Here is a 24531-nt window from a genome sequence, read left to right on the forward strand (position 1 = left end):
CTGAATAGCATGTGTTTGTGTTACTCCATTTGATATTGCTTCAGAAGTCCCATATTTCAAAACACCCTTAATGCATTTTCAAAGTATTTTCAGTATGAGAATCAGTTAATATGGGTGTCAAATTGATTATGCATCTCTTAAATGCTCCAGATGTGAGATTTGTGAAACTTTTGTGAGGTTTTTTAAACTGAAATGCGTAACTTCCTTTCCTACAGCTGCCATATTGAGCAACACATTCCTGACAGTTCATTTCTCAACAAGTGGTCTGTGTTTCGGATTAAACCCGTGTTGTGTGCTACAGAGGGTTTATAAGAGGGTTTATTTAGCATCTAATGGTAGCTTGTGTGTGTTACTGTGGCATATTGACACCTGTTTTGTGGAGCACACACAGCATCTGATAGTGTGCGGGCGGTGAGAAGCATACTAATGCTCCCGCTCGCTCTCCTGGGACTCCCGTCTGACAGCGGCTCAGAGTAAACGCTCTCTAGATACAACCGCTCAGAGCTGGGAGCACCAATACGTTCTCACATGTACCTTTAAAGACTTTTGTTAAATTATTAAACCTGTAGCTGCAGTAACATTTCTCTTTGTCTCCGAGATAATACTAGAGCGTTGGTTAATTTCCATTCTGTAGAATTCGTCCTAGATCATCTACATATTCTGACAGTTTCTAGACATTAAAAATACATGCATGCTTTCTGTCTCTTCATTTATTTGCATTCTAATGTATAAAGCAGCTGGTAAACTATTTCAATTTATGATTTAATGTTCTAATTTTTTTATTACCCATGCAGCATGTACTTGAAAGCTGTGGCTGTTTTGTATGTAAAAATTAACTATGCAGAACTCATATCATACCCTGCAGACAGTTTGTCAAGGGAATACATATCTGCTGAAATGCCGTGAAGCGGAGCGATCCTTTCCTACTGTGGGCCTGCTGCTATGGATTTATTCAAATGAAATACAAAGTTATGTACGAAAGCCTCTTGAAAAACAAACCAATTGGATGATTATACAGCAGGCTTTGTTTGTGCAATCAGCTTTTGTTTGTACGGAGATTCATTGTTTCATTTTGTAGTCTCTCAGCACATACACCATAAAGGAGTCAAAACATCGCCACTGTTTAGTCTGCATCTCTCCTCTCTTTGACTATTTCTTTCTCTTTGATGTCTAAAACATTATTTTGTTCGAAAACCAAATGAGCTTTGGAATGCCCTACTTAAGCAGAAACAGTCTTAACAGTCACTGATGTTTCACACAAACACAAGCCTGACTAAATGATAACCTTCATTCCGTTCAAGTCTCTTGAGATTCTTATGTTTATTGAGACTCTCACAGAAACTTAACCCTAACCTTGTTTGCAGCAAATAGGAATCTGGCATGAGTTACTATCTTCATAATAGAACTCCAAAATACCTGAGAGATTTGAATAAAATAGTTGATTCTAATAGGGCTGTCACGATTCCTCAATTCAGTTTGAGTACTCCATTTTACAAAACCCTAAAATGAATTTTGCCCATGTCGAATAACCGTCAAAATACCAAAAGTGGCACGTTCCACAGACGAGAACCCATGATGCATTATTAGACCATTTTCCAAGACTGCGTGATATATTTATCCCATTTAAAATCATAATAAAGCATAATACTATTGTGAATGCACAAATGATATGATTCAATTAAAGGGGTCCTATTATGCTCTTTTACAAAGTGTTGATTTTTTGGTTGGATTGCACTAGAGCATGCTTTCATGCTTGGTGGTTTGAAAAACGCATTATTTTTAACATAATTTACATTATTACAATACATCTTTCTCAGCCTGACACACAAGGCTCGATTAGTTCCGGGTTTAATGAAGGCCCGCCTTCTGAAAAACAAAATGTGTTGTGATTGGTTAGCTGTCCCACTGCGTTGCGATTGGCAAACAGCTTAGACGGTGTTTCAGTACTGACACGACCCTTGTTGAAGAAGCAAGTTTCATGTACAACTGTTAGCGCAAGCTAGATTAAAGTGATTCTTACGTTTTAAATATGGTTATTTTTCTTACAAAAACGCATCGATTCACTACAGGAGGGTTAATAAAGCTTGGGAGCGCCAGGATAAATTTTAATATAACTCCGACTGAATTCGTCTGAAAGAATCATATACACCTAGGATGCATGGAGGGTGAGTAAATAATACACTACAGTAGTTTTTGAAAAGGGATTTTTTAAAAACGAAATATCATCTTTTGGAGTGGACTTGAGATTTGTAACTTTGTAGATCTTTTTTATGCCCGAAGATATACACCACATACTGACTAAAATTCAACAAGTGAAAAAGCATAATATCACCCCTTTAAATATATGCAATGCAGGTGTAATATATGGGCTTTAATTATTTACATGCGTGTACATTCTGTGTCAGAGCATCTCCGTTCACAGTAAATGCTGCTCCACACAAACTGTTATCATTTACATGTGTGGAGCATCTCAAACTCCATTTCTGCATGTTGCTGTGAGTTTGGGTTTATTATAATATTCATCTGGGCGTGCATCCCAGCGTGTGCCATTTGGTAAATCATTTATAAACCCATGCAAGCACAGGAATATACATCAGTATCTTTCTCAATATGCTAACTGTTACTGTTGTTATATGCTAACTGTTCGTTGCAATTTCAAAATAAAAGTTTAAACCCTCGTTCTAAGTTTACACATTTTGATGTCCACATATTTAAGAAATTACAGTGGCTGTAGCATTTCTATCATAAAGAAATGGCCAAACATTAAAGATTAAATGGACATTTGAATTAAATGTCATTTACTCAATATTAAACAAGGATTAGTTCATGCAGTAAAGTGTGAAAACAGTTCACACAGTTCCTAGCACAATATTATGATATGACCTCAAAACATTTAACCATAGCACATGAATTGTAAACTAATGAATTGTTGAGATTTTATTAGAGAAGGAGATCCATATGCAAGACTTTTCTGACATAGTAAACTTGCTTGGTAGCGCACCTGGTACAGCACTGGACTTTAGATGTGGAGCATTTAAACACAAGTTACGACACTCGATACACAGCTCAAAGTAGCTAGCATTGATTCCTTCAGCAAATGCCTTTTTATTTCCAGATTTATTTTGTTATTCTTATTGTTTAGATTTAGGGTAGGGTTTAGTGTTGGTGGTACATAAATTTTGAGCCTTACAGAAAGTTTTAGCGCCACTCAACAAGACATTTCATTTCCTAATTTCTGCGATACATGCAACAACCAGTGTTGTAAAGTATTGCCACATTCACAATAATCTGTTTTGGACAAAACTGAATGTACTGTTAGTGCCACTTACTCTACATTTCACTTTGAAAGTGTGGTTTAAAAGCAATGTCATTTTATTGCCACAAGCATGTTTTTCCAATAAGCCTGGGTTGGTTTTGCCTTAAGCATGTTGTTAAACTAAAAATGTGATTCTGTGAAACTTTTTTTTTTCTAGTATTGAATGAATATATTTACATTGACATTCATGCTCACTTACTATACTGATTTTTTTTTCCTTGTTTTGGAGAAGAGTTATTATCTCGAGCAGGTTCATAACTTATTGCACATAGATAATCTGTATTGCAGTCTTTGACTCGAACTCTGACCCTCTCATTTATCCTTTACATCCCCACATGTCTGATACCTGTTGGTGCACATACCGATGAGGTGAAGGATGAACTCACTGTTGACACTCATTTCCATATTGAGTAGATCTTGATCCCTCCCCTGACGATTAATTCCACTGGGATTAATTAGACACACATAGTGCTGAACCCTCATTAACACGCTCCTGTGATGTGATCTGCTACAAATGTGCCGTCTGCGCCCGGGCGTGTATGTGTGTGTTCAGAGGTTTGGGAGATCCTTCACACCTAAATTATGCAAAAGGGTGAAACAGCTCCAAGTTGACTTGTTCGTTTTCTGAAGAAAATATGAGTGGTGCAGAAGTCACACCACAATGATAGGGTGTTGTGGATGATTGCTATGCAGTGCTAAGAGTGTTTTAGCATGTTTCTCTGCTGTTGCTTGGTGCTTAGTGGCCTAAATAAAAAGAGACAATTTTCTGATATGGCTTTCAATGTCATTTTGTCATTTTATCATCTGACAAGCTGAATTTTTTTTTACATATACACTAGTGTATCCATACAGCATGCAACTTAAATTTCCTCAACAGTAGCCGTACACTGTATGAGCACAGCCAGATTTGTCCACAAGGTGGCCCAGCCTGTTGTACCACAGTCGAAAAAAGAAATTCATAAGAATTTCTAAAAATAAGGTGGAAGTATACTTTGTTAGGCTGAGCATTTGGCTCTACGCATCTGATTAAGGCTTAAAGGAACACACCACTATTTTTGAAAATAGGCTCATTTTCCAACTCCCCTAGAGTTAAACAGTTGAGGTTTACCTTTTTCGAATCCATTTAGCCAATCTCCGGGTCTGGCGGTAGCACTTTTAGCATAGGTTAGCACAGATCATTGAATCTGATTAGACCGTTAGCATCTTGCTCAAAGAGTTATTTTTCCTATTTAAAACTTGATATTGAAATGAAATATTACGCAGCGACTGAAAATAGTCTCCGTGTGAAAGCAGGTGGTCACGTTGGTTATGTTGACGAAAGTTAGCCTATTTTCAGGCGCTGTGTAAGATCATTGTGCCTGCTGCACCCATGGTACGGCAGCAAAGTTCGTTAATACATGATGTTTTAAATAGGAAAAATATTGAAGAGAAGAATTACTGTCTATGCTGGGTCAGAAAGCTCGGATTTCCTCAAAAATATCTTAATTTGTGTTCTAAAGATGTACAAAGGTCTTATGGATTTGGAACGACATGAGGGTGAATAATTAATGACAGAATTTTCATTTCTGGGCGAACAATTCACAAATAATTTACTCACCCCTTTGTCATCCAAGATGTTCATGTCTTTTTGTCTTCAGTCGTGAAGAAGTTATGTTTTTTGAGGAAAACATTTCAGGATTTTTCTCCATATAATGGACTGATATGGTGCCCCAATTTTGAACTTCCAAAATGTAGTTTAAATGCAGCTTTAAATGGCTCTAAATGATCCCAGCCAAGGGTCTTATCTAGCGAAATGATCGAAAAAAAAAAAATCGTATACTTTTTAAGCACAAAAGCTCAGGCTCTGGGTTGCACGTTCACGTACTATTGAATCACGTCAAAAGGTCACGCGGAACGTAGGCAAAACCACAGACCCAGTGCTTACAAAGCGAACGCGCAAAGACTAAGAAAGTGCAAGTAAGTGAAACGCTGTTTACAAACAAAAAGTACAACGATGTTGGACGATTCTGAAGTTGTAGGAGAAAATAACATGGAGTTTTTTGACATACTCTACCTTTTTGAGCTGAAGTACACAGAAGATGAACTTGTGGTGATTCAAAGACATGATTCGTAATAGTGATGAGAAGTTCGGATCATTTTACCGACTCTGACCTTTGAGTCTCGTTCAGCAAAATGAACGAATCTTTTTCATTCATTTTAGCAAAATCAGCATCACATGACAGCCCCGTAAGATGAACGAACGACTCGAAAAACCTGAAGACTCGAAACAGGTGAACTAATTCCAGTACAGAACCTGATTCCACGACTGAATGAATCACTCCCCGAGACGACTCGTTCTTCCCGAGTCACATTAAAGATTCGTTCAAAATGAACGAATCGTTCAAGAACGACCACTGGACGTGCATCCCAGAGCCTGTGCTACACGAGCTTTTGTGCTTAAAAAGTATACAAATGTTTATTTTTCGAAAACAATGACCAATCGATTCACTACATAAGACCCTTCTTCCTCAGCTGGGATCGTTTAGAGCCTTTGAAGCTGCATTTAAACTACATTTTGGAAGTTCAAAATCAGGGCACCAATGAAGTCCATTATATGGAGAAAAATCCTGAAATGTTTTCCTCAAAAAACAATTTCTTTACAACTGAAGAAAGAAAGACATGAACATCTTGGATGACAAGGGGGTGAGTACATTATTTGTAAATTGTTGTTCTGGAAGTGGACTTCTCCTTTAAGCAAACAACAAAAAAGAAAAAACTTAACTGTGAGTATATCGGGACATTTCACAGTATTTATTCAAACCCCTAAGCCTGATACCAACAATAGTAGGTTGGAAGCTTGATTTAGTAAACACCATTAAAGGGTCAAGGTTCTCTGGTTTGCATGGCCCAACTGGCCTCTGCTGGTACATACACTTTAGAAAAGAATTTTTCTCACTGAAGGCCATTCAGAACTAACATTATTTATTGATTTATTTGAAAGTATAGATTCCTTGTGGCTCTAGAATCATTATTCACATGGTACTAGGTAGGTAGTATTGTTTCCCTGAAGGAGTAAAGAGAGCAGATTTAAAACTGAATATTTCTGGAAGGTCTTGCAACAGTTCAGCAACTGCTCCTGAGAAGAATAGAAATGCTAATGGGTAGCTTTCTGCTACTATTCTACACATCATCGAACACCACTAACTAAAGGTGAACATCTTGCTAATAAAAAATTCATGTATCTTTAAAGAAAACCCACTTGATAGGCCTAGTAAGAGAGAAGACGAGATGTGAGGATATGTCTGGCATGACGAGACAGACAGACAGAAAGAAAGGGTGTGGTCGAGCGGAAACGCTGAGCTCTGTGTGTGTGTTGAATGGAGGCAGAGTGATTCTTTGATCACTATAAGCACTTATTTGTACCATATGTTCATTAATACTAATGCAACTACGCAAAAACCTGTGTAGGACGACTCATTCTGCTTGCTTAATGAGTCTGGTTGCCATAGTTACAGCATCCCATTGCAATGCAGCTCAGAGAGAGAGAGAGAGGAGAGAGAGGGGAAGGGGCGCTCAGAATGATTGATGGGGTGCTGGATAGCGCTAGTGTGCTGGGCAGATTGATGGTGTTTATTCTGCGGTTGGTTTTGCCAGTGGAAAGGAAGCTACACATGTGCCTCAGTGTGTTGAGAAGCACTGAACACCCACATCAGATAAACACACTTTCCTGCTTTGAGAGGATTTGTGTGTGCATCTCTTCTCTGATTCTCATTTCCATGTTATCATATCCACAATGTGGAAATGGCTTTGTGGCACATATAACGGCAAGGTCATGTTTGCAGGGTCAAAATGCGTTTTGTAAGTTGATGCTAAGATATGCTTTGTATTTATATTACAAACGTAAACGCATTTTACAACTCACAACTTTTTTGCACACTTATATAATTCAACCAGAATTGAATATTCTGTCCTCATGTCATTTAAACCAGTTTCCTTTTTGTGGAATGCAATATGAGAAGTTTTTAAGAATGTCCATGCTGTTCTTTTCCATGCAATAAAAGCATATGGAGATCAGTGATTGTTAAAAAGAGAAAGAGACATAAAAACCATATATGAAGTGTTTGCTTATATTCCAGGTCTTCTGAAGCTATGTGATAGATTTAACTGAGGAACAAACCAGCACTTCTGGTCCTGGGTGGTTAAACGTCTTGAAAATAGCCGTGTGAACATTCTTAACAACTTCTGTTGTGCTCCAGTAAAGAAGTCGCATGGGTTCAGAATAATGCGAATTATGACAGGATTTCTTCAACTCTTGTACAACATCAAAAATAAATAAATAGTTGTCTTTGAGAACAGAATAATTCATACTGAAGCAAGAATAAACAACTGGGAAAAGCGTGACTGAGCTTAAATCTTTTAGTTTCCAGCTATCACCTTCTCAAAGAGCTGTCATATTCCTCAGATGAAATGACTGTGCTGTGAAATCATACACACCAGTGACAGTAGAAACTGGTGCAATGAACTTCAGTTAACCACAGGGTAATATTAGTGTGCATACACATTAAAGAGCTTCACAAACCAGCATCGGCCACCAAATTCATGTATTTCTTTACAAAACGTGTGAAATCAATAGGAGTGCTTTATGCAACAATATTAAAATCTCACAATACAATAATATCTCGAATTGAAGTCCACAATACAACATTTACTGCAAGATTTTTTTTTTTTTTTTTTCAAAAAAAACAAATGAAGACTTGGAAAAGAAAAAAAGGGAATTTTGTATATTTTAAAGTTATTTTGAGAGTTCAAAATTAAAAGCTTATTTTTAAGTATTTCATAGGTATATTATTTTTGCTTTGTACTACAGTAGGGAAATTGCAATACTTTCCTGATTTTTACATTTGAAGGAGATATTTTGAATTTGGACTGCAGTAACATTACCCATGTAAACCACTATCTGTCAGCAATTCATACTGCACTTTTAAGCTTTTATTTTGACGGAAACCATACTAGAGCTTTTATTTTGACTGAAAACTCCAGCCTTAGTGAAAACAGGCTTACAAAAACACATCTCACTACAAATCTAGTGAAATGCTGTAATCATCTGCCGTGAAAATAAAGCATAACTGGTGGTCGTTGCGCTAATCTCACAGAACATGCAATAAACGAGTTCCCTGCATTCATTCACTGTGAACTGAACCGTTCTGAGGCAAGTTTGTTTGACAAATGCTGTGTCATAGCATAATGGCCCAAAACACAACTTTGAAGACATTTTATGTTAGAATAAGTTGTTTAAATATATTTTAAAAATGAAACTTTCTTCGTTTCATATCGTCATGTGACCATGATGATATCGAGATATCGTTTTATCACGATACTATGACATTGATAATACCGTTACATCCCTACTATAAGTTAAAATAATTTATTAAGGTTCAAATGTTTGCTGAACAAAATGTCAGCTGTCAGAAATTAGTAGGAAGTGTAGGAGCCCTTGCTTTGAATGACTTCAGCACATCTGCGGCTGCGGGATATCACTAGTTTCTCACACTGTGCTGGTGTGATCTTGGACCACTCTTCTTCCGCTCTCTTCCATAGCTCTGAGACTGTAGTGGGTTTCTTAGCCGTAATTTTGTCACCAGGGATCTTCCAGAGATTTTCAATCAGGTTTAGATCAAGACTCTGGCCCGGCCATTTCATTATTTCAATGTTCTTAGCTTCAAGGAACTGCTTTACCTGTTTTCCATTGTGACAGGTGCATTGTTTTGCATGAAAATTGCAAGCTGTTTGGGAGATGCTTGCAGGGAAAGAACTGCATGTTGATAAAGGAAGTTCTGATAAACATTTGCATTCACCTGTCATGTATCTGTATAAGACGCCCAACTCCTGCTGCAGAAAACATCCCCAGACAATGACACTTCCTCCACCACCTTTCACTGACTTCTTTACACGCTTGGGCTTCACGCCGAACAAAACATTTCCCATCAGACCCAAATAAATTAAAACTTGCTCTCATCACTAAAGTGAACTTTAGACCGGTTCTCCTCTCTCCACACAACATGCTCCATAGCAAAGGTGAGCTCAGCCTTTTGATTCTTTCTGGTAATGAGAGGCCTGGTCATTGCAGAGTTTTAAATATGCAGAGACAGATTCTTGCACTGAAATGGCAAGCAATTCCAGCTGCAGTGCTGAACCGATTCCCCATTGAGAGTCTCCAGATTGAGATTATGAGATTATCATGCATTTGTCTTATGTCTTCTCATGCATGTGTCTTAAGTGGACAACCAGACTTTTTGGGGCACTTGAATGAATTAGTGTCACTGTAAACCTGCAATATTTGAGAAACCACAGATTTGGAATGATCAGTTTCTCTTACAATGGCTGAAAAGGTCATCTCTTTGGTCTTTATCTGGACAACCTCCTGTCGCAGGCTTTCAGTCACCTTAGAGCGGCCCACCATCTTGCAATCTCAGTAAAAATTGGAGGAATGCTGCCACTTAAATAGTGTTTGTCATATAATTAAGGAAATTAGCACCAGGTTCCAGAATAACACCAATATCTTGGAGGTATCTGTAGAAGTTCTTTAATTTTGAGTTCTCTAATTTCTTTTTCAAATATATACTGTGCTTTATAATACAATAAATTTATGAAATATGGTTAAAAAACTGCCTTTCTACTCGTGTTAGGATAACTTCAAACAGGAACCAGAAGTGACTTTGAAATTTAAGAAATTATAGGTTGTTCTCTAATTTTGATCTCCACTGCATATATAATATCGCAGTCCCCAGTCTTTATAATGGTGGCTTAATTATAAGAAGGAAATGACCAACCCCAGACCTTAACCTTTCATCATGGTAAGCTTGTTTAATACTAAAGACTACAGACCACGAAAGGAAACAATTTGGCCAAACAAAGTAAATAAAGATAAGTGATTTAATTAACATTAGCTTGATTGAGGTGAAAGAGCACAAGGCATGATGGATCAAATCATTACGGTTACTGTTCCACTCCACATGTACAGCACGACTCGCAATTTCTGTAATTAAATGGATTAAAGAGAATAAAGTCTCCTAATTAGGCTTAATTAGCATGGTCTTTCAGCAACGTGGATCTCAGGAAACGCTGTCAAAGACATTGGACACGGCAAGAGACTTGGACGGCTTGTTTTGTTGCGAACTGCTTGGATGGTTTTATTTCTGAGAACATGAATCATCTGTGTATGTATGTGTGTGTTAAATTATTTTACAGTGCTTAAAAGGAAGCACAATATTGAAATTCCTCTTCCATTTTTCTTCCTCTTCTCCAAATTGCAATTAATTCAACTCAAACTACTTAACATTTGCATGTTCACACTTAACATTAGCACCATTCAGAATCTAACTAATAGCAGAGATGCCATTGTAATAATTTTGCTTTTTTTCATCTGTCCATACATACAGCTGCCTAAAATACAGTCACAACTATTTTTTGCTATCTTGCAAGCACTGCTATTTCATTCATCAACTGAAGATCTAGTCTGTCAGTGTTTTTGGCTCAGTCTTGTGAGTTGTGGAGACATTGCGAGTTGTCAGTGTGACATTTGATCATGTCTCATTTCTTTGACGAGTCCAACAAATGATGGATCTGGAAATTGTAGTGAGATGAAACTGAGATTAGACTCGACAGAGACTCTGAGCGTTATAGTCAGGCACCGGCGTGGATGGCCCAGCCGGGTCCTGAGGAGCCACTAAGGTCCACCAATTCATTCCTGCTCTGTGATGCGTAGAAATCAATTACTGTCGTCATATGAGGGCAAACAGCTGAAGAAAAAGCCATCTATCCTTCCTTCATCTCTCTATCCTCCAGCTCACCTTTCTATCACTCCTTTCTGTATTCGATCCTAAGAATAATGGAGTCCAAACAGCTCTTTGCTGTAATGTATTCCACTCATTCTTCCTATCCTGTCATCACCCTCATGTCTTGCACACTCTTGGGTTCTATTTTTTAGGGGTCAGTGGTTTAAGCAGAAGCCTGAGTAGTAAGTGACCTGGAATATGTGTCATTTGTTACAGTTTTTAGGATACTTTTAAGGTATTTTTTAATATTATATTTCTTATAGTTGAGGTCAAAGGTTTACATAGACCTTGCGGACTGTATGATTTTGAGATCCATCTTTTCACACTGAGGACAACTGAGGGACTCATATGCAACTATTACAACAATTCCAAACGCTCATTGATGCTCTAGAACAGGGGAGCCCAACTCTGTTCCTGGAGATCTACCTTCCTGCAGAGTTTAGTTCCAACCCTGATCAAACACCTGTCTGTAATTATCAAGTGCTCCTTCAGATCCTAATTAGTTGGTTCAGGTGTGTTTGATCAGGGTTGGAGCTGAACTCTGCAGGAAGGTCGATCTCCAGGACCAGAGTTAAGCACCCCTGCTCAAGACAGAAACACAATGCATGAAGAGCCGGGGGGTGAAAACTTTTGAACAGAATGAAAATGTGTACATTTTTCTTATGTTGCCTAAATATTATATTTTTTTCCATTTAGTACTGCCCTTCAGAAGCTACAGAACATACTTACATGTTTCCCAAAAGACAAAATAGGTTACATTTACTCTTGATCTTCAAATTCCAAAAGTTTTCACCCCCTGGCTCTTAATGCATCGTTTTCCCTTCTGAAGCATCAGTGAGTGTTTGAACCTTCTGTAATAGTTGCATATGAGTCCCTCAGTTGTCCTCAGTGTGAAAAGATGGATCTCAAAATCATACAGTCATTCTTGGAAAAGGTTCAAATACACAAAAATACTGAAAAACCAAAGAATTTGTGGGACCTGAAGAATTTTTCTGAAAAACAGCAGACAGTTTAACTGTTCTGGACAAACAAGGGACCCATTAACAACTATCACTAAATAAAAAAACACGGCTGTGGATCATTCAGGTAACAACACAGTATTAAGAATCAAGTGTATGTAAACTTTTGAACAGGGTCATTTTTATAATTTCAGCTAGTATTTTCTCTTGTGGACTATATGCAAATATCTTTTATGTGAAATATCTTACTCAGGACAATACTAAATAAAAAATAATGTATTTTGTACAATCCCTCTTATTTTGGCAAAAGAATTAACATTTTGTAGAATCTGCAAGGTGTATGTAAATTTTTACCACAGCTGTATAGTAAACAGCTCATCCACGTGTTTCTTTCTCTTTCTCTTTCGTTAATCAAAATGCCAACTTCTCTCTGGTGAAGTATACAGGACATCTCCAATCATTTAATCCACTTAAACCCCACCCTTTCTTACAATTGGCTACTAGCTCGCAATCAGATCTGCCACCATCCAATCAATGACAGATGAACAGAAGCAAGTCCCTGCTCTACAGTTTTTCTTTTACGATAAGCCATTTCACTCAGATGTACTGTACAACAAAATATAAACTCTTAAAAATAATGGTTAGCAGCAAAAATGTTTTGCAATATATCATGAACACATAAGTAAGTCGGGTTAATTTTGAATTTATGTGGACTTTAAAATTGCTCACCTACCACCAGCACCTTTTTCCCTCCCATTTTGCTCATGTAAATTTGTAGTCTGCATTGAATGTGAAGAGAGAGAAAAGCTCTATTCAGATGGGACTAGTTTCCCCAATGAAGGTCAGGTAAATTTGTCTTTCACAAATTACATTTGTGATTTCAATCTCGTCTGAACTGAACATGACTGTTTTTCTCACAGAATCTCTGAAAACAAAATTCAGAGCAAATTACCTACTGCTTTTCTTAACTCAGTTGACCTCTGAGAAGAATGTGTGTTATTATGGTGTTGTATTTTTCACAACGCTCTTCCTCATTTATTTTGACCTTTGTTGAATGGCATAACTAAAGCTAATTTTCTCGCCTCCCTGTCAGGTGCAGGTCCATTATGGATTTAGACCTTTCTGCCAATTTTCTGGGAAAAATAGCTGCCGGTTTGAGTACTGCAGACAACATATTGCTCAGAACAGCCACAATAATAGCAGCATCAGATATGATGATTCATTGCTTTATATATATTCCTTCTCTATATACACATTTCCAAAGTGAATCAGCTTATTTATGAATAAATACATACATAATTATCATTTCTACATCTTAGTCCCCAAACAACCATATTATCAGTGCCCTTTATAAAGCAGTTTTCCATGTGAAGATTTAGATACACTCTCGTTCTTTGTATAACCCTGTTATATGAAAAAAACCTTAGCTGTTGGTAAATACCACATTGGAGATTTGTTCTCCTCTGGTATCAATCAATAATCTGTATGTTTAAATAATTATGATGTTGGTAATTACACAGTTGCACCCTTTATTCTCTCTCTCTGTGCAGCTTGTTGGACTGTTCTGCTAATTGGCTTCATTAGTATTGGTGGTCTCTTATCGACAAGACTTTCTATTAATGATACATACAAGCTGCCACCTAGCCCATAAACTGTATATACATTTTCCATTTAAAAGTACTCCACAACACAATTGTTTATAAAAATGCTAAAGAATCGCAATCAGAAAAGCACATCATATACAGTATCAGTAGCTTTCGTCAAAGTCACCCCTATGTCTTTGTTATGCATTTTTTATTGGCCAAGTGAAATATTTAACAGCCCAAAACAGTTGTAAATCAAAGCCACAGATAATTTTTTGCTACTTCCATGAAGCTGATTGAAAATGAAATGTTTTGATTAGCTTGGATATTACTTGTAGGAAGCTGGGCTTATAAAGCTCATTAAATCTTATTAAAATAAGACAGGCAAACAAACAAGCAGTCTACTGCAAACACAGACAGAGAAGAAGAAACCTGTAGGGACGTGATTTTATGAGAGAGACGAGACTACACATTTCAGACTGTTTATGGCCATTGCTTGCAATGGAACTGGGGGACCTTGCTAAAAGTTACTATAGTAAATATGCACATACTGTAATAATAATAACAATAATTATGTTGACCAAAATGTTTACATGCTTTATTGCTAAGTTTAACGCAGCACTTAAATAGATAGTTCACCCAAAAATCAAAATTACCCCATGATTTACTCTTTCAGACTTTTTAATGGCAGTGAATGGTAGTCAGGATATTGAACCGCTGTTCAATAATCCACCCATCCAATTTTTTATTTTTGGGGAACTGTCATTTTAAGTAATTGACATGAATTTATACGTTTACTGTAGAAAAGCCAAAATGTGTTTAAAAGTGTGACTGACCGAATCGACTGGCTCTGTTTGCCCCCTCAAGCTCAAATGTCAAGCTATGCCCATGAGCCTGTTCACATCAAGACAAATATTCAGTGAAGAAATTTGTGTTATATTCAGCCTGTCTGCCATATATTTTGCAGTTTTCGTGTCCAACATTTGTGTTGATGTGATCAGACCTTATAATAGATTCTTTTTTCTTGAGTCTTTGCCCACCACAGAATTTGTCGCTGTGATGCTAAATTATTGTGGTTAATTTGACATTATCACAACATGCTCTTTTTTAAAATACTACTTAAGTGTGTTAAGAAAGCAAATAGGTTTTTTAAAATATACTTTTAAGATCTGAAGTACACAACAGGTGCACATTCACTACATGCATTCAATACAATTAAACACACTTGTGGTCAAGGATTGGTGGTTTATTTAGATCAGGGCTATTCAACTGACAGCCTGCAGGCCCACTCCGGCCTGCCAATTATCTCCATTGGTTGTGCACTTGTGACCCTGGACCACAAAACCTTAAGTCTTAAGTAGCATGGGTAAAATTGTAGCAATAGCCAAAAATCGTTAGGTAAAGATCACGGTCCATGAAGATATTTTGTAAATTTCCTACTGTAAATATATCAAAACTTAATTTTGGTCACACTTTATTTTAAGGTCCAATTCTTGTTATTAACAAACCATTAACTATGACTTTTTCCTCAATAAACTCCTACACTGTAAAAAAACAATTTGTTGAGTCAGCTTAAAATAATTTGTTACCCTGCTGCCTTAACATTTTAAATTCAGTTAACTGAAATAAATTTATTCAACCTGAAATGTTAAATTATACTAAGTGACAACTTAGATATTTGATTTGAATCAACTTAAAATTTTAAGGCAGCTGGGTTACTTACCCATCTGTTAAGTTTAGCAAACACAAATATCTGAGTTGTCACTTAGTACAACTTAACATTTCAAGTTGACTAAACTTATTTTAGTTGACTGAACTTAAAATTTTAAGGCAGCAGAGTAACAAATTATTTTAATCTGACTCAACAAATTGTGTTTTTTTTTTTATTTTTTACAGTGTAATTTCCTGCTTATTAATAGTTAATAAGGTAGTTGTTAAGTTTAGGTATTGGGTAGGAACAGGGGTGTAGAATATGGTCATGCGGAATATTTTTCTGTTTTACAAGTACTATTAAACAGCCAATATGTTAGTAATAGGCATGCTAATAAGGAACTAGTTAACAGTGAGAATTTGTCCCTATACTAAAGTGTTACCTTAATTTTTGATTAGTAATATGCATTGCTAAGAAATTCAGTTGGACAGCTTTAAAGACGATTTTCTCAATATTTAGACTTTTTTTTGCACCATCAGATTCCAGATTTTCAAATTGTTGTATCTGGACCAAATATTGTCCTATCCTAACAGTACCTACCATACATCAACGGAAAGCTTATTAAGTTTTTTTATTCACGCTAATTTTCAGCATTTATTCAGCTATTTATTCAAATATCAATTTAAAAAAATTGACCCTTATGGTTTTATGGTCCAGGATCACAATTAATTTGTCACAAGGTGGCAACACTGGCCTAGACCTGTTGTTTCACAGCCAATATATATATATATATATATATATATATATATATATATATATATATATATATATATATATATATATATATATATATATATATATATATAGACACAATAACAATAGACGCCAGCGTTGACAAGCACTTGTATGAGGGGTATGAAGAGATATACGCAACTCTAGTTTAAAAGAGTATAAAGACATTGTTATCATCATAACTTCTTGAGAGAAATACCGCAGACCCTGGACAAAGACAATTCTTAAATAAAAACTGAAGTACAGTAGATTACATTATCTCAGAGCAGGTGCGTTTCTTCCCAGACACCATCATTAAACAGTGCTCAAACCTTAACTTTATTTATAATTACATTTAACCATGACAGTGAGAAACCATGCATGGTTTTACCTGTTATTATAAAGTCAGGCACACTGTTATAGATAGATTGCTGTTATCATTTCATATATATAATATATATATAAAATGAACATGTATAATATCAGTTCATTTTACTGCTGAATATGCATTTCAGTTTAAATTTCTAATTTTATAGGCTCCCTGGAAAGAGATCACGATGGCACGCTTGGCCCCCATCAAATTTTCGATAATCCAGCCCTCAAATGAAGCTAACGGAATAGCCCCAATTTAGCTCTCTATGTATTATAGCAGTAAGCAAAGATAGAAGAAAAGTGGAGAAGTGGAAATGTGTTGATGTGTGTATCAGACCATTCAGAGCAAGTTTCCACCCTTCAGTGAGTAGGATTATGGACAGATAGGGAACAGATTTGTTTTTGATTCTTACCTGGAACATGACCCTGTACTGCTCCTCGGGCTTCTGCACCACGCACATGTTACACCCCATCCTGACGTACGAACCCGCACACCTTCAGGCCACGAATGCGCTCAGATCACCTACTCAGAGCAACCGCTGTGCTACTTCAGCCAAGCAGCATATCCCAGATCCCCACAGACAGTTCGGTTATCTTTCAAAGTCCAATCAGTTCAACGAACGTACTTGGATCCACAGTAGGAGAACGGTTGAGTTCAAAGCATTTCTGATTCAGACACACATGCACAAGTCTTTATCATGGCTTTAAAAAGCAGTCCATTTCATCCCACCTAACTAAAAAAACTCTTCTGTGCTAGAAACCCAAACTGTCATATCTCAAGTCTATTGTGGAGTGTGAAAACAAATGAATCCCAGTATGTAAAAAAGTCCATTTGTGCTTGAAGTGAAACGTTGTAGTACAGCACTTCTTCTGTTCCTGTCCCCATTGATGTGCTTAATTCAGGGAATTCAGCATGAAATTACGCTTCTGCACTCGCTCTCACGCTTTTATCAAGGCCACTTCCACCAGCGCTTTTCTGGGACTACATCCAAATTACTCCTAAATCAGTAAATGCCGCATGTATGTGGTTGCGTGACATTCAATGTTTTATTCCAAAGTGATGGAAGGATAATTGGAAAGATTGAATGTTTGGTCAAGAGAGACCTTCGGGGAAGAGCGTTCCAAGAACGAAAATTACTTTTGCCTCACAGTCTTTGGCAAAATCTCTGGCTTTGTTTTAGGTTTTGGCTTCCAAGATGTGACAGTTTAATTCCAAATTTGTATCTGCCAAAGTTTAGGATGGAAAACTGAAAAACAACAACTGGTCAAAACAGTGTTTTCTATATACTGCAGAAGCCCTCGTGAACGTTATTGAACTGTGTACTGATTTTTATCCTCCTCACACTGAAACCAAAAATCCATGATTCTCTCCCAGTGGATATCGAAGAAGAGTTTGGCTGCTTAACGCCTTTACGTATCTATACAGAATGAGTTCAAGTGGCTCACTTTGGCTTTGTGCTTTCCCACCTGTTCCGCTTTCACTACGGCAGCTTTTCTTCTTTGAACTTCTGCTTGAGTTTCTACATTCACGTAGGTGTTTCTTGCCAGTCTCTCATCTCTCAAAGAGTCTGAACTGTGTAGTGCGCATGGCGTTCGGTTGGATAAAAATGCGTGTTGCACAATGGATGAATTGTTAAAAACTGGTTGCACATAAAAGCGTGAGGTGAGAGAGTCAGTGCGCTTGAGGAAAATTCAGTCCCACGCACTCCTACATACACATGTTAAACGCTTCTGCTTTGGTGCGAACAACAGCAAACATCCTTCACTCGGCTGGTTAACCATCTGGATTGACATTTAACACTCGCTCGGGATACCAAACACCACCACAAACATCAAGATCCGACTAAGCAAGATGCACTTTCGTTTCCAAAAAGTACAATGTATTTGTATTTAATTTGTAATGAAGCTCTGCACATTAAATCCAATTCCTCAACAGCAAATATCTAGCAATATTTAGCTCAAAGAAGGAAAATTCAAGGCGTTAATAGTGATCATTGGTGCTCTGTCACACAGAAATCAATATCTTTCTTAATAAGATACCAGTTGGATGCCTTTGGTGCTCAGTGGGTTGTGAAATGTAATTATCAGACATTCGGTTTAACAAACGCTTTGTGGTTTTGCTAGCACACTTTGCTGCAGAGGTGGGACGTTAGAAAGCTGAGCTGTCCGAAGGTGCGTATAAATCTTCATCCAATCGCAGGCTCAAATCTGAGGCAGCAGTCTTTAGAAAATAACAGTTTGTAGCTAGTTTAGCGACTTTCTCATCACTTCTCACTTAGTTTCTGAGGAACAGCATTTCTACTTAAGCACTGCTCATTGTTAAACTACTTTTTGTCTTACCAGAACTATTTATCCACATTTTGGCTTTTGACATGAACACGCTTCAAGACGGCGGAAAGCTTTAACCTCATTAAACTGTCAAAGGGCTCTTGTTGTTTTCTCGCACCCCGCTGTTTGAGATTGCAGGCTAGTCATTCATGCTGCAGTAACGTGCCAGACAGACTGAGCGCGCTCTGAGACGCTAACAGGCGTCGCCCTCGTACGCCCACATGCACAGACGGGTCAAATGTTACCACACACGCTCATGCAAACACAGAAGACTGGCGTATTTCACCTGAAATAACCTCAGAGAGTTGTTGTGAAGACTTAACGCTAAACAGTCTCAAAAGTATTCCTCAACTAGACGGCATCCAATATCAACACACCCTTCGGTCGCCACAAGTGTGACAAAGCCCTGGAAGAGCGTCTGACTCTCAAGGAAAGAAAGTCAGGTGTGAGGGAGAGGCGTGTCATCCTTCTTTCTCTCTCTTCTTCCTCCCAAGAGTGCTGCGTCCTTTTGTTTGGCCAGGATTTGAGTAATCCATACTGGCTTGTTTGTTATCCCGAAAAATCCTTAAGCGGTGTTTATGAAAAAAGCCACCATGCTGGATCAGTTCTTCCAGCTTTGGGATGAAATTCTGGTCCTGTTTAGAGCAGCATCCCTGTGATGGAGGAGAGGAGGACGGGAGAGGGGCGAGCAGGCAGGTGAGGGGAGGTTGCTGCTGTCTCGTCCCCTCGTGTGAGCCGCTGAATAAACTCCCCCACTGCAGCGCAGAGAGAGAGAGAGAGAGAGAGAGAGAGAGAGAGACAGGCACACAAAGACATTAACGCCCTGTGAAGCCACACACACACACTAGAGCTCGCGCTGACTGGAGGAATAGTTTAGGATGCAACAGAAATCTACATCCTCCAGCCGTTCTCGCACACACAAACGCACTTTCTCTCCTCTCTGCTTTAGATTTTGTCTCAAGGCATCTCTGTCTTTCTCTGTTTTTAAAAGCAAGATATTAATGTCCAGTTTTAATAAAATTGAATTCAGATTGCTTAATTGGCATGACAAAATTACATTTTAAAACATCACTTCTTTTTCTTTTTTCTTCTTCATCCACAGGTTTTGGATTTTAAAGAGCAGGTCTTACGGTTTTTTAAAGTGTCCTAATATTGTGTTGGAGTCCCCAACAACAGGTTTCAATGCATCTAAGATCAGAAAACGTAATTTTTTTCAGAGTATACTTTTATACATAAAGTCATTTGTTAGTGATTTCGAAACAATTCGTTCAAATCTGTTTTGAGTGTAATGTTTGTAAACCCCTCCCTTCCACAGGTCTACTTTGGTTTGCTGGCTAAGTCTGTTGTGATTGGTACAGAGAGGAGTACTTAAGCAAGTTAGCGAGCGCTACCATCTGTGTTGCCAAGTCTGCAGTTGTTTTTGATGTTGCAGGTGAAGCGACCCCAATTACGTCATATTTAGCCCCAGGCATGCGAATTTACCAGACAAAAAAGATGTATTTTTTTCACAATTTTTAACCAGGGACCCCGTTTGAAACACAATTTTTGAGTAGCAATTGGGCAGGTTTTGTTGTGAAAACCTGGCGTCCCTAGCATGCACCTTTACATAAAAGAATAATATAGTGCTCCAATCCGTTCTTAAAATAATGACATTATAACATTTTGACATTCACACTGAGTTTGTAGTTTTAACGTATAGGCTATATGTTTGCTTAAGTGTATTTTCAAGATCCTGAGGTAAATTACCTATTACTGATTTCAGTATGACTATAAATGTCACGCAATATGATATTCAAAATCACATTAGACACTTTTAATATTGAATAAACACATAATCAGTACCTGAGATTATAATCGATATAGTTTGTATACAGAAATAGAATCTGTTTCTAAAATAGAAATTTTGTGTGTCCTTATTGCGGCTAGTTAGGACAAAAACTCCAATTAACATGGAAAAGATACCTTTTATCACGTGTCGTGTAGTTATAACACGGTGTGTCCCATCAATCTGCAAAAACTCAAAATATTTATTTGCCATGAGATGGTGTTGGTTTTTGTATGACTCAAATTAGGGCTGGGCGATCAATCAAAACCAAAATTCATGACCTCTGACATAATTTTCCTATGCTGGTTATTTCAGTTTTGTAATCCTGTTAATACTGTCCCATTAAGGGGGTCATCAGATGCTAAGTTCACTTTTACATGTTGTTTGAACATTAATATGTGTTTTTTTATGAATCTTTGCGATAGTCTTTCCTAATAATGTGCTAGTTAGCAAGTTTAGCGGGCTAAAGTAAACAGGATCGTCTCTCCACAGAGAGAAGAGAGGGGCGGGGCGAGCAGAGCTCATTTGCATTTAAAGCAGCCTCAACCAGAATGGGATGATTTTTGCAGAGCTGATTTTGACAAGGTAAAAAGGGTGTTGTTTTACACAACCATTGAGAATTTTTAACCAAAGTATATTATAGACTTTTAATTAAGACCCTAAAGAATCATATCAACTTGTGGAAAATGGGCATCCGATGACCCCTTTAAAAACATACTGCCTGTGAAGTCACCACTATACGGGCATGTATGACCGTTGCGTTCACGTCTTTTGCAGCATCTTTTAAGCACGTTTAAGACGCCACTTAACAGAATTGAAACTTTTACATGCAGATTTATGAATTATGGAGTTAGAATGTTAAACAGTTTTTTGTGTTCAGGATTTTTTGGGCGGGGCTAAAATCATGACTCCATCAGCATGGCCCCTCCCCTAAAACTATAATAACTTATAGTTACTACAGCCTACAGTTTGCTAGCTAGCTATGTCTTCGTCATGTAAATGCATATTACCTGGTTGTGATAATTCACAGAACAGCTTGGTCTCCTTAATTAAATCTATTTCTGTCACGACAACTCTCGGAGGGACTGGCATGGTAATGTACATGACAATGTAAATGTATTTGGTCTTGGCGGAATAGATCTGCTACGCTGCTGCGGCAGCAGAGCAAGTACCGAGACTTGCTACTGCCAATACATCTACAGCATGCTGCTGTGAGCATGTAGGATATATTGCTGCTGCACATATAACATATTAATAACCCCCAAAGCATACATGAATTATCTCGTAGCAGATCAATACAGGTGGAGCTGGGGAAGGTGGAGAGTTTCTGAAGCATGCTGCAAAACTGCTTATAGAAAGCACTAGTCATATATTTGAATGCTGAGCAGTGAGCTCATTGGCTACTGATACAGGAGAGAACCAATCAGCTGTGTCATTATGATGTCATTATGTCAGATTGAGTTAGACCTATCAGGATTGCGCCATCTAGAGTTTAATGCCAGAACTCTGTATTTGTATTTGACAGTTGAAAGAGGCGGCAGCTTTCCTGTGAGTGGGCGTGGTTTCAGCACAGACAGCAAACGCCCCCAGCGTTTGAGAGAATACAGACAATATATAATTTTAGTTTAAATTCAAGCTACTCACCTCCACATTCTTCCTTAAATGCCTGTGTGTGTGTGTGTGTGTGTGTCTCTCTCTCTCTCTCTCGCTCTGATCCCTTCTGCTGCATAATGCATTTTTAAAACGTCTGGGTACTAATGGATGGATGTGATATTCATAAGGTCATGCATTCATTTCTATTGTGCATGATTCAGGTTTGAGATATTTGAAAATATGAATCATTTATTCTTGGTGTGGATCAAAGCATCAAAGATCCACACCTAATGTCTGGGGCTGTGCTCAGATGTGCTGGTGTCATCATGTAATTCACAGGGACTATTTATTTTATGCTGATGGAAACAAAGAGCAGCTGAAAGAAAGCAGAAGGAAGATGAGAGAACAAGTGGACGAGGATGAGACGCAGAAGAGAAACTAGGTAACAGGTGTGAGACCGTGATGAAAGCTGAGAAACAGCCAAGAGCTGTAATGTAATTAGTGTGTGTGTGTGTGTGTGTGTGTGTGTGTGTGTGTGTTTGTGTGTGTGTGAAGGGAGGGCATCACAGAGGGTTTTGGCAAGACAGGGAAACTTGAACTGCTTGTTTATGGACATAACACTGATTCCTGAGACACCGGACAAAAAATACCACATATTTGCATACCACTAGTTCAAGATAATTAGTTTCCACTCAAATTAATTAAGCACTACAATGCAACATAAATAAATACTTTTATGTCCTCTTTGTATTTTTAAATATTGACATTACATTGTCACCAATTTGTCCTAGACATTAATATATATAATACAGTTGACGATATATAACTCACAATTTGGAGAAAATTCAGAGAAATATGACAGATCACACACGTAATCCTAATGTGGTTTGGTGTTGGGTTGTAACAGGATTAGAGCTGGGCAGAATGTGTGCGAGCGCTCATATTCTTCAATCTGTCCTGAGGGAACCACAGCTAGACACACAGACCAAATATAACAGCACATGAAATTGATGAATTTAACCTCTTTTTGGGAGATATCATGAAAATACATACACTACCAGTCAAATGCTTTTTTAACAGGAAGATTTTTATTGTTTTTAATGAAGTCTCTTCTGCATTTATCTGATAAAGTACAGCAAAGTGCAGCAAAATCAGTAAAATTTTGAAATATTTTTTCCTATTCAAAATAACTGTTTTCTATTTGAATACATTTTAAAATGTAATTTATTTCTGTGATCAAATCTCAATTTTCAGCATCATTACTCCAGTCTTCAGTGTCACATTGATCCTTCAGAAATAATTATAATATTCTGATTTGCTGTTCAAGAAACATTATTATTATTATTATTATTATTATTATTATATAGAACAGTCAAGTACATTTTAAGGATTCTCTGATAAATAGAATGATCCAAAGATCAGCATTTACCCGAAATAAAAAGCTTTTATACATTATAACATTTAAAAGTTTGGAGTCAGTATAATTTTTTTATTTTTTGGGGGAGAAATTATAAAAAATAATAATTTAATTTAGCAATGATGCTTTAAATTGATCAAAAGTGATGATAAAGACATGTTACAAAAGATTTCTATTTCAGATAAATGCTGTTATATTCATCAAAGAAACCTGAAAATCTACTGTTTTCAACATAATAAAAATAAATGTTTTTGAGCAGCAACATATATTAGATTGATTTCTGAAGGATCATGTGACTGGAGTAATGATGCTAAAAAATTAAGTGCTGAAATCACAAGAATAAATTACATTTTTAAATATATTCACATAAAAAACTTATTTCAAAATCTTATTGTTTTTGCTGTATTTTGCATCAAATAAATGCAGGCTTGGTGAGCAGAAGAAACTTCTTTAAAAACATTGAAAATCTTACTGTTCAAAAACATTTGACTGGTAGTGTATGTCTATCTACATATATGATTAAAAATTAAGGTTCTTTATTGGCATTGATAGTTCCATAAAGAACCTATAACCTATAACATCCATGAAACATTCTGAAAATTGGCTTGATTTTGAACATTTTGTATCAACTAAATTTTATTTTGTACACTCTACTTAATATATAAGGACAACCATAATACAGCGTTTTTAGTCATTTCACAAATTTGTGCAAACAAGGATCATTTTGACAATGTCGTATGTATGTGAAACCTTTATATTTAGTACACTGTTTTCATGTAAGCATAACCTTAAATATGCAGCCCTGACCTGTGTCCAAGCTGTGACTGGTATATATATATAGCCGTAATTCACATGGTAACCCTTCCTCCAGCAACAATTCATTCTATTTAAAATGTCTTCAT

General features: G+C 37.2%; 1 protein-coding gene across 4 annotated transcripts in view; it reads right to left on the minus strand.

The window, feature by feature from the left end:
• Positions 1 to 24531, minus strand: part of LOC127154558 (PDZ domain-containing protein 4) — a 67201-nt gene that overhangs the window by 20483 nt on the left and 22187 nt on the right. For 3 of the 4 annotated variants that reach the window (XM_051096169.1, XM_051096171.1, XM_051096172.1), the window contains one exon: positions 16880 to 19549. In XM_051096169.1, coding sequence (XP_050952126.1) covers positions 16880 to 16939 — 60 coding nt within the window. In that variant the 5' untranslated portion in view covers positions 16940 to 19549. Of the gene's footprint in view, positions 1 to 16879; positions 19634 to 24531 lie in introns of those variants that run through there. The other variant, XM_051096170.1, reaches the window with a different exon arrangement.

This window comes from Labeo rohita, chromosome 23 (assembly GCF_022985175.1).
Source record: "Labeo rohita strain BAU-BD-2019 chromosome 23, IGBB_LRoh.1.0, whole genome shotgun sequence".
Lineage (NCBI taxonomy): Eukaryota > Metazoa > Chordata > Actinopteri > Cypriniformes > Cyprinidae > Labeo > Labeo rohita.